An 11,881-nucleotide genomic window follows, 5' to 3' on the forward strand; every position below is an offset into this window, starting at 1 on the left:
AGATTTTACCCCAAAATAGTTTGATAATGGAAACAAAAAAATATAAATAAACAAAAAGATAGCCAATATATATAGTCTACACCAAAATCACAGACAAGGGTCTTAGGAAGTAAAACGAACATGCTTAACTAAATTATGCCTTCCTTTTTCTCCTTTTCTTCATATCAGCAGACTTGAGAGGAACAGGAAGGGTCCAGAATACTTCTCCGAACCTGGCTTTGTTTGACAGTTTACACCCCAACTGCGTGTAGTATAACCTCAAATCTGAAACAGACATCCCCAAATCCTTTGAAATGTCAGATGGGCTGCTTGAAAACTTGTCATAACCTCAAATCTGAAACAGACATCCCCAAATCCTTTGAAATGTCAGATGGGCTGCTTGAAAACTTGTCTGCAAAGAGTGTGAGCACTAAGATTCCCCAAATCCTTTGAAATGTCAGATGGGCTGCTTGAAAACTTGTCTGCAAAGAGTGTGAGCACTAAGATGTAGCCGATGACGAGTTCCTTCTTATATGATGATAGCACTTTTGATGCTGGATCGATAAACAATTGCTCAAATTTCTGATAGACGATGCGAGGAATTTTGTACTTGTTTATAGCATCACCGGAAATACTACTTTGAGATTTGGAACGACGATTAGATGCTGCTAATTTCCAGAAGTTGACAAGATGAGTTATGTATGACAATATAAAAGCCAGTTTCTTCTTTTCTTCCTCGTTCTGCAACACACAATATGAATCATTTAATGAGTACTCAAGAGGTAGTTTTTACCGTAAAACATTCCAAAATGGAAGGATACTTTATTTTTATTCATGCATGTTTTGACCGCTATTTCATACCAATATCACTGTAGCAGTCATAAGAGTAATGGCCACATGAACTCGGCTAAAGACAGAATTATGGAAGTACTAACACCTGAATGCTAACCTCCCAAACCACGGATATACTAAAGTAAAATAATGATGATGCTCAAATTCTGCTTTGCGCAAGATTAATCTATAGGGTGTCAATGTCACCACCTAGGGGTGTCTAACAGACCAGGGCTGGTCGCTATCAGGCGGGGTCAAAAACATAAGCTGACCCAAACTAATTTTCTTTCTCAAAATAAATAAATAAATAGATGAATAAAAATTTTCTGATCATTAATTTTCTTTCCAACTTTGCACAACAATATGAAAAGTTTGCATACACACTGAACTATGTCATTAATCCAATTAAACAAATCAATTTACAATTCATGTGATCTGCACACATGTCAATAAGAATCTACTATATTAACGGATTATTTGACAAGAGACAGCTTTATGCTGGGAAAGTGATAGGAATGTCAGTAGCTTCTTAATATCCATTGCTTCATCTCTGTCCCACCCGACAGAATCCCCATATCTGCTCCTATCCGAGACCCTAACCCCAAACCCCCCTAACCCATCCAATTTCAATCATGGAGGCCATATTCCAAGCCCTACTCACCAAAGTGATCGGAGCATGTGCTTCACCCTCGAGCTTCATTGAAGAGACGCAATCGAGGAGTTCTACAAGAGAAAACGAAGGGGATGGAGAAGAATAGCTGTTACTGCTACAAGGTTACTAAATGGATTATATGGGTTACTAAATGGGTTAATTAAATGGGTTACTACATGGGTTAAATGGATCATCTCGTGTCGATCAGAATTGACCCGATTAATGAATGGGTAGTTCGGCTTGACCCATGTAAGACCTGACCCACATATGTTGACCCGTACTCATTAATAGCGGGTCGGATCGGGTCCATTGGTTGGGTCAAAAATTGCCCCTCTTAATGTCACCCAAACATGATACCGTCATATCCATCCGAAATTGTGGAGTCAACCTAATTAATCTGTCTTCCAAGCAATCCTATACTGAAACCATCTGATGTTATAGTAAATTGTAAATTCGCTTCTTATAACTTCCATAACTTAACTAGGGCCTTAACTTGTTTTCTAATAAAACTGAATACCTCATCTTAGAGTAGTCCTTATCTTCCATGTAATGTAATGCTTGCATCATCTTCCTATATAATCTTCAATTGGAACAATACCATATGTTAAACCGTCTTGAGCATATTTATTCCTAACCATGTACTCCATTAGTTATGCTAGATATCTACCTTAGGTCCTTAACATCTTCGAACTTTAAAGGTTAAATTTTGATTCATATCATGTAGCATGTTTATAATTGACATAAGAAAATAAGAAATTTTCTCAAGTAGCCAATCATGCCTAAGGAACGAGTGGAATCAACAGACTAAACAGTAAAGACGTCGCTTTTTATTTTTAGTCCATTTAAAATTTCTAATTTTTAAGTCATCACACTGTCCATACGTTTTACTTATTGTTAACACCTCTGACGCTTAACATTTCGAAATAATCCATAGCTGCATGGAATGTGATTCGTTCTAGCTCACAGGATGGGTACAGAAGCGTGATACGCCCAGTGTTATCAACGTGCGAGGCGCAATGCGGGGCGCAAAGTCTCTGATGAGGACAATAATGACATTTCTATTTTGTATTTGAATTTTAATAATTGTGAAAGATTTGAGGGATTTTCTATTTTGGTAGGATTTAATTTTTGAATTTTGAATCTTTTTTGAATTTTGAATTTTGATCAAATTTAGTAGTTAAGTGATTTGAGGGAATTGAAAAAAATTTGTAATTTGGTTTTCTATTTAAACACTATTTGTAATCAGATTTGAGATTTAAAAAAAAAGATGAAAATGAAAATTATTTTGCTCAACTGTGGTGTGAAACCATTGGTTGTGAAACCCTAGGCTAATATTTTTTTCTTCTCGTTTGTTTCTATCAACCGCTTTCTTCTTCCTCCTCTGCCCAACAACAACCAAACGCCCAACTTTTCCTTTCACCTGACGCAAGCCACCAAGCCACCGCCCATCGCCGGCCATCCCCTCTTCTTTTCCTTTCACCTGACGCAAGCCACCAAGCCACCGCCCATCGCCGGCCATCCCCTCTTCCCCACAAACCTCGCCTCCCCTCCTGCAACCATCATCTCCCTCGCCTAAACAGATCACCAAACTCCCTACAACCACCATGAACCCCACCACCGGTTCTCCTTCCTCCTTCACAGATCTGATCAACACCCTCCTGCTCTCTTCCTAACTGAGCAGCCCCCACAAACCCAACTCCTTCCCCTGCTGACACCCCTACTCTCCTCCACCTTCCAACAGTCCTGACGACCCCTGACCTCCGTCACCTCCGAACAGTCTCACCGACGACATTCTGTCCTTCGCCCGCACCATCACGTCGTCCACGTTGTCGTTATGCCGCCCTCAGCCCACCGTCGAACAGCCGCCGCCGCCCCAAGCACCTCCGACACTCAGATCTCCATCTCAGGGTTTCAATGGAGAAGTCGAAGAACCACACGGCCCACAACCAATCCTACAAGGATCACAAGAACGGCATCAAAAAGCCCTAATCTGGAGAGGGAGGCGAACAGTGATAAGCTTGGGTTTGGGGATCGAAGGAAAAGGCTCTTCCGCAGGAATTTCACCTGGTTTTTTTTTCCAATTTCAGAAATTTAATGAGGTTAAGCCATGTTGTATTGGTGTCAGATAAGGCTCTTCACTCTATTTTCCTGTTAATCCCATTTTTTAGTAGTTAATTGCACGAGTATACTACCTCTAAACTCTTATCATATATTCATTGCTTAAATTATATTGTGAGTTGAGAGTAACTGAACATGTGACTGTTAAATTTTGATATTGATCTTAGAACTTGTGAAAATGATAATTAATATTGCGATTAAATTATTCGAGATTGGAATTGTTTATGACTATCGTTACAAATTTTGTTAAAATCCATCTGTCATGTTAACCGTTTCGAATTAATTTCCTACCGAATATCATGATTTTTTGACGAAACGGTGCGTTGTTTAAATTAAATCGCTGATTCTGATAGACCCCCTGTTTCGTTTCGCATCAGTCTCTTTATGCATAAATGCGCAAGGAGCAATGCGATGTGTGCGCCCAAGTGAAGCAATGCGCGCACCGCATATAATTTTTCAAGATGGGTAAGCAAGCACGAAGAAACATATTTATTTGTTTTCACATAAAATTATGTTAAGATAAATAACATCTACTATGAAATAAGGTTTTAATTTCTAATGCTAATGCATCAAACATAGAGCGAAGTTCATAAATTTTCAAAATAAAAAAAATCAACACTAATATTGAACCATAACTTATGGTCCTCAATTAGGCTTATCATAAAGGCCTAACAATTTTATTTTGCATTTTGGGATATGGGTTATGGGTTATCAAGTATCAAGACCCAATTGAAATGTTAAAGAAATACGAGGCTATGCCTAGCATGAGCCCCTACGTGAAGCACATGTCGAGGCACAAAAGGCGCTGCCACATCAAATATGGATCGCTTCACTATTCTCACGCGTAGGAAAGCTCATGAGGTGCAGTGAGGTGTGCACCTCTGAAAACTTTGGGTTCGCCACTCATTGGGAATTAGGTAAGAGGCGTAGATATATACAAGGTTGCTGATAGCGGATCGCGGCGCGTCGCGGCGAGGTACCGTTAAGGCTATATTGGGCTATTGCGGCGAAATCGCGGCAAATAGCGCACAGTCAAATAGCGGTTAAATTTAAATATATTTAAATATCCTAAATAATAAGAAAATTCATAAAAAAATCTAAAAATTCAATTAGTTGTAAATTTCTTGTATTATCAGTAAATAACAATTAGTAGGCTTGTTGTATGAATGAAACTATGAAGAAATTCAAGAAATATAGCATCATAATATGTGTGATAGAGGGTTTAGCCGCTTTTAACCGCGAAAATCCGCTTTTAACCGTGAAAACCCGCTTTTAACCCGCTAAAATCCGCTTTTACCCGCTATTCAAATGAATAGCGGATTTTCCCGCTTAAGCCAGCCGCGAAACCCCTATGCGTAGCGCTGAAGGGCCGCGAACGCTATTCGCGCCGCTATAGCCCCGCTATTGGCCGCTATTTACAACACTGGATATATATAGTACGCTAGGGAGTGTGATGCCTATTAGGTTTAGCTCTTAAATGTAGGAGTTAGAGGTATTACAATAGTCAAATTTAAGAAATTTGCTAGTTGATATTAATAACTATAAAAGAACCTTGAGAATTATGTTGCAATTAAGGTATGCATACCTTATTTGCTTAATTTTTTAGTTTTTGTTTGTTTATTCTATTGAAAAATAGCTATTGTTTGTCAAAATTTTAACTGTTTTGAATTCTAAACCAGGTCACTAGAGTTGGTGAATCGGGTCATGTCCCACCATGAATTTAGGACTCGGCTTCTATGAGATAAACCATTTGTGTCCTTCTCATTTCATGTCTTCTCAGAAGTTGTCCAGACATGTGTCCTAGTATGAAGGAAAGAACAGGTGGCAAGTTTAGAATGTTGAATAGAAAATAAACAGATATTTAGAAAAAAAGGGAGAATAAACAGATGCTGGATGCACTAAAAAGTTATATAAGATGATGAGAGATACTCTAACAACAGAGAATATTTCTTGACTAACTCAATTTCATTCCATTCAACACATTACCTGAAAAGTGAGTCAAGTGACAACTTCATAAACAATAGAAAGAATCTATAGTAATCTTGGGCAGTATGACCCACAAGGACACCATGGAAAGGAAAAACAAATGCCTTCATCTCAATGTTTTGTATACTTCGCAAGTCCGAGGTAAAGGTACTGATAAAATTTTAATTAGATGACTCCAATTTTTGAATTAAAAGCAAGGATACTGATCAAATTTGTTAACTATTTGACTCCCATATTTAAATTAGGGGCTCTTGACTTGTCACCAACAGTAGCACTCATGACATTTCATTTCACAATTTGTTGTCATGTCAGTTATGGGAAAATATTTGAACACCACCGTCTCACGACTTGGATACTGTTTGTGTAAAAGTGCAAATAGGCCACAAAGAGGAAAAGGTTGGATATAAAACATGGTTCTTAATTCTAGTTCTAGTAAATTTGGTCCAAGAAGAAGTCAACGCAAGTTTGTGCGAGCACGTAGATTTATCTGATAACTTCTTGAATATAGATGATTGTACAAAATTGCAGACTTACAATCAGATAATTGGAGTAACCTGAACCAACTAGATAGAGTAATAAAGAATAAAGGCAGATAATATTGTGCTGGTCAATGCAATATACCTGAACCTCCTTTAGCTTGGGAATCCGATTGACAACAAAACTTGGATAATAATTTTCTTCCCAGTACTTGGGTTTTTCACCAATGCCAGAATTCAAAAGGTCTAGAATGTCGAAGAGATAATCCCGTTCTCCTTTTTGAATAATCTCATCCAACAGATATGCTTTCTCAGGAGTCACAGCAGAAAGATCATGAGGTGGAATATTTGGACCAATGGTTGCTTTGGTGTCTTTAAGTGCCTCATCATTCATGTCAACATTAAGCATTTCATCTGGAAGATTTTCTCGAGCTGAGGGATCATTTGTTTGTTGTGCCAGCAATCTCAATTTTTTGTCCTGCACAAAGAAAACATTTCATCAACCAACAAGTTAGTGAATTAGAACACAGAATAAGCATGATATTCTAGACAATGTCACTATATTGATACAGAATCTTCAAAGGTTAAAATCACAGCCAGCTTTAGAACCATTTTTGACAGGCATGTGGTACAGCAAGCACTTTGAGAAGGAATACAATTAAACGTTATGAACTATATAGAGCAGACCATCCCAAGTTTTAAGGCCCCAATAATTTTTCAAGATGCAACATAGAGAGGATAAATCCAGAGTTTAAAAGCTTAAAAACATGTCAAACCCATCTTACTCTTACACAAACTCGGCACCCATGTTTTATATTAGAAGATAACAGGCCAGCGAATGCTAATAAGAGATCTCATATTTCATCTCATCAACTTGCATAGAGCATCCCAAGGTTAAAGAGTGGAAGAACAGAAAGAGGAATAATATTTGTATAGAAGCACAGAAAAAACGGAGATTCACATCAAGCATGTGCAAGGCACATGCAAAATCAATGGCAGGCCAGCCGCACTGGTACTTGAAAAAAACCTAAATTCACGTAGTCAACGGGGGCAAGGTTTGTAAAATAGGAGCAAGCCGAACATTAAAAAGTTCAAATTGTTCTTGAAGACGATGCATGATGACCCTGATTACCAGGGAAGTTGCTTTCTACATCAGTACAAGCAGAAACGCTGATGTTCATAGTATGATGACATTTCTAGGAACACAGGCAACATGAAAGCAAAGCGATAACAAAAGAAAATTTGTCCATGCTTTCACTAGAATCAGGCGTAGAAAATTTCAAGTATAAGGTGAAGAAAAGATGATCCCTGTTAATTGTGATGTATAAAATTTCCATTGATACTTCTTACATGGAATAGCTAATATTATATATACAATTAGGCTGTACCGTACCATGTTCCTTTGCTTCTTAGTTCCATAAAGACTTGTGAGATCTGAAATCTTCCGCCTTGTGTTTCCATCATCAACTCTCCCCTCTAACACTTCAGAAGCCTCTTCAACAGATGGGCTCTTCATTACTCTTGGTTCCAACCTAAATATCTGCAATGGTATCTTACATAAGCAAATCATCTTTGAAATTCCACGTATGATATGTTACATGCTTTTTGAAAATAATATTACAATATCAAAACTCTTAAGAATTTTGTGCGAACATTGTAAAAATTTGATGAATACACTATAATGCAAAGAATTGCAAACTCCAAACAAAATTCAATGGAAATAGTTATTTTAATCATATCCAAAAACAAGAAATATTCAAGCAAGTTGCCAAGAAGTTTACTTCATGGCATGAAAGAATGGGCTCTAATTTTAAGAACAGATCTTAATTTGTAAGGTTCTTGAGATTCATTCATGAACAATTGATAATATCTTTGAATCCAACTATAACTCCATGGAACAAAGTATGATAGAATATGCATGCCAGTAACATCAAACTTCGCAGGCGCGCAGTATAAACCCAAACTACTGCATGTATTCACACACCAACATATGTGTGCAAGTGAATTAATGGCAACAAACTAAAGGTGAGCATGTCCTGCAAATTAAAAATAAAGAGTACCACAATTTCAGATTGACGGGTAACAAGACAGGCAAGGAAACAAATTCCATCACAGCCCATTTATTAGCAATGTAATGTTACCACGGTGAAGTCACAATTTTACATCTGAACATAAGAATTATTTGCTAGAAAAGTGGTAGAACCATAAGAAACAGTTTATATACATTTTTATAAAAATAGATAAAGACTTATTTCACTGACAAGAAAAGTGAAAATAAAACTAAGGATTATACACATATGCAGATACAAATTCTATCAACAAAGGTCCGAAAAAATTAAATTTTACATCCATGTAGTTAATTCATTAGACAGAGTACTGTTAGAGTAGTATATGCATGTGTTATACAGTGTAAAACCATAAATGGTACAACCAATACAGCTGAAGCAATACATAGAAGGGAGGAAAGTAGTCTGCAAAGGTAGCAAGTGAGAAAAATTGCAAAAAAATCAGCGGACAAGCCAGATAAAAACAATATAATTTCTCAACTGGATAGAAAAACAGTGAAAGATAAAACCTCATAAAGAGCATAGTTTCTCACACACTCAAACATCCTAAATCTCCATTTCACCTGAATATGGAAAACTGTGTTTCATTAACGAAGCTTGTGTCTTAACAACACTTAGTAAGCACAATAGATAACCTCTTTGCAAAAATCTTCAGTAAATATTTTCATAATAGAACTCTGAACCTGGTTGACTATGATGGGCACAATCTTGAAGTTTTGTCTCAAGAAGAAAGCAAAGAAAACCTTTAATCAGAACTCTAGCTGTAGAGGAGATGCTTGCTTGGGAAACATTTTGCCATGAAGCCTAGATTCTGGTAACACACATTCTGGGTCTCAGAAAGTTTAGCTACATGTTTGCGGAGAAAGTTGCTTGTTTCATTGCGAGATTCATTACAAACTTCAGACGTTTACAACGAATACAAAAATCAGTCTTTTTATAAGACTTTTACACAATGAAAACAAAAAAATTTACAACTTTATCAAACAAACGCAGAGATCATTTATCGGTCTTCTGCTTGCGTAGGATCTTTGCCTGTGCCGGGGTTTATCCGTGGACCACCGTCGATCAGATCTGATTGCTGAAAAATTGGGCAGAGCTTCGTCTATCCGCGAAGGGATCGAGAAACCGTAGCTCTTATCTCGGCGAAGCGAGATAATCACTCTTCTTAAGATTACCGCAACGGGATAATCTTAAGGAACGAACCCGGGGAACTGCAGATCTGAAGAATCTCTCTCTCTTGCGTTGAAGAACTCGATCCGATCTCTCCTCCTCTCTGAAATCCGTGCACCTTCAGTCTTCAATCCGGCAGGGCTTCGCCTAATCTCCCAAAATTTCAGATCTTCAAAAATGAGGGCCTGAGGCTTGTATTTATAGGCTCGGGGGAGTTTGGAGCGGTTAAAACCACCTAAAGGCCCAAATCTGCGTTGGAGACACCCCTAGGGTGTCTCCACTGTGGTCGCCAGTTTGTTTTCGTCGAAAGTTACCTTAGTCATTGATTTCATTAAACTTTAAGCGTTACAAATGAATTCAAACAACAAAAGAATAAAAGATTACAACTTTCTTGAAAATAAACACAAGATCCGTTCGTCGTCTCTTGCTTGCGTGGGTCTTTAGCCTGTGACGGAGATGTCGATATTCGTGGACTATCTGGCAATCAGATCAGGTCCAGAGCTTCGTCGATCCGCGAGGAGATCTAGAAACAGAAGCGCTTATCTCGAAAAAAGCGAGATAATTGCTCTTGTTAGAATTACCACAACGGGATAATACTAAGGATTGGATGCGGGTGATGTAGATCTGACGACTTTCGTTCTCTTGTGTTGAAGAACTCGATCACTCCTCAGTTCGACAGGGCTTCGCCAATTCTCCAAAATTCCAGATCTTGAAAAATGAGGGCCTGAGACTTGTATTTATAGGCTCGGGGGAGTTTGGAGCGGTTAAAACCACCTAAAAGCCCAAATCTGCGTTGGAGACACCCCAGGGTGTCTCCACTTGATCCGAGACACCCTAGGGTGTCTCCCCTTGATCCGAGACACCCTAGGGTGTCTCGGCCTTGGCCGAGACACCTTATGGTGTCTCGTTGGTCCGAAACACTCCGTTATGGTGTATAAGTTTGTTTTTCGCTGTAAATTCTTCGTCCGAACTCGGATTTGAGTGATTCGAAGTGCGTTGGAAAGCCGACAAGGAGTTCTATCAGCTCCGATGGTTGGATCATCTGTAGAGTGAATGAAACACGAAGGGCATTGTTCTTTTTGTAAACATCGCGGGGCTCCGATTAGCCTGTACCTTCGTTATTCCGAGATTCTGTTAGTCCACGTAGTTCGTCGATGCACTTCAAGCGTTCACCGACATCAATCGAACTACTGTGGACCGGATAGTGACGTTCATCGTCGTTCCTTAACACTAAGTTGTTCGTGGAGACCTATAAGCAATTTTCGATGCCTGCACTACACACTAGGGTATTAATAGACTTCGCCTCCCAAAATGGTTAACAAATGAGGTACATCAAAATTCAGTTTGGAAAACTAAACCATAGTTGATAAACTAGATTGAAGGCTTGGAACCTCATAAATACCAAAACCTCACCCCTTTTAAACATTTTAAGTCCTTATTTCACTTGGCTACACAAAAATTGACTTATTTCAGCAAAATTAGGTATCTTTAACAATTATCTGGGATCACTTAACGCCGCTGATCAAGTTAAACAAATAGCGTGAATACTTTTTGAAGAACATTTTACCTTGCTAACAACATTTTCCACAAAGTTAGTCACATGCATTACAAAATTTCATCCATCACCAAACTTTCAAAATCCTTGAAAATTGATACATTTCAGCAAATAATCTTGCATCTTTAACATCAACCGAGGAGCTTAACATCAATGAGCAAGTTAAACATGAGCAATTCGTAAAAAAAAAGGACTTTTACCTTGTTAGCAGCAATTGGGACAACTTTTAGGGTCTGAGAGTCCTTATCAAGAATCCCAAGCGCATAATGACACGGCTGATGAACTGCAGCTTCTCCTTCGTAACTCCTGCCCACAAACTCAACACTTGACTCCTTGGGCTTCACGACGAGGTCCAATCGGCTCGATCGATGATTCCTGTTCCTAAGTACCCTAACCTCAGGGGGTTCTTGAGAATCGCAGGGGTTGTAGCCTGAGGAAAAGTAGCCGACGACGGGGGCGATTCGGTCCGGATTGTCGGCGAGATATGACGTCTCGACGTTGAGGGATCTCTTGTTCTTTCTTCTCCTTTCTGATTTCGTTCGGTGATTTGATTCGACGTCTAGATCGGAGTCCGCCATTCCTAGGGCTAGGGCTTTTGAGGGGAGAGGGAAAACGAAAGGGTTGAAGGTCGGTATTTATATTGGGTTTTATGCGCTTAGACCGCAGGGTATAACTTGTTTGTAAAGGGTGGCACTAGGGCACACCCTCAACCACACCTCCAACCACACCATTCTCTCTCATTTGTTACAGTGCACCAGGCTTCACATAAGATTTTAAAAATTTAAAATCTTATGTGGACTTATGTGGAGCCCGGTGCACTGTAACAAATGAGAGAGGGGGGTGTGGTTGGAGGTGTGGTTGAGGGTATGCCTCTATCATTTTCCGTTTGTAAATACTAGTTCAAGACACCTGAGGTGCACGGACTTTGAGGATGGATGGTGAGCTGAAGGGAGGTGCAATGAGCCGTATGGAAGGACGTCCCTTTAGGAGGAGTGAAGTATGTTTTTATAGTTTATTTTCTCTCCTCTTAAATCCTCCTAATTTAAAG

General features: G+C 38.9%; 1 protein-coding gene across 1 annotated transcript; it reads right to left on the bottom strand.

Annotated features, from left to right (window-relative positions):
* LOC109833663 (DNA-directed RNA polymerase I subunit rpa49) lies at positions 28–11,460 on the bottom strand. The gene is made up of 5 exons (XM_020401411.1): positions 11,034–11,460; positions 7,436–7,582; positions 6,188–6,520; positions 436–720; positions 28–295 (listed from the first exon to the last, which is right to left on the bottom strand). The coding sequence occupies exons 1-5, from the start codon at positions 11,409–11,411 to the stop codon at positions 134–136; spliced, it is 1,305 nt and encodes a 434-aa protein (XP_020257000.1). The 5' UTR covers positions 11,412–11,460; the 3' UTR covers positions 28–133.

This window comes from Asparagus officinalis, chromosome 3 (assembly GCF_001876935.1).
Source record: "Asparagus officinalis chromosome 3, Aspof.V1, whole genome shotgun sequence".
In the NCBI taxonomy this organism is placed as follows: Eukaryota; Viridiplantae; Streptophyta; class Magnoliopsida; order Asparagales; family Asparagaceae; genus Asparagus; species Asparagus officinalis.

Coding starts and splice junctions, on each gene's coding strand:
- LOC109833663 (XM_020401411.1), bottom strand. CDS start 11,411: ATGGCGGACTCCGATCTAGACGTCGAATCAAATCACCGAACGAAATCA. Junction 6,521..7,435: donor CTAAGAAGCAAAGGAACATG/GTACGGTACAGC, acceptor TTCTTTGTGCAG/GACAAAAAATTGAGATTGCT. Junction 721..6,187: donor CCAAGCTAAAGGAGGTTCAG/GTATATTGCATT, acceptor TGTGTGTTGCAG/AACGAGGAAGAAAAGAAGAA.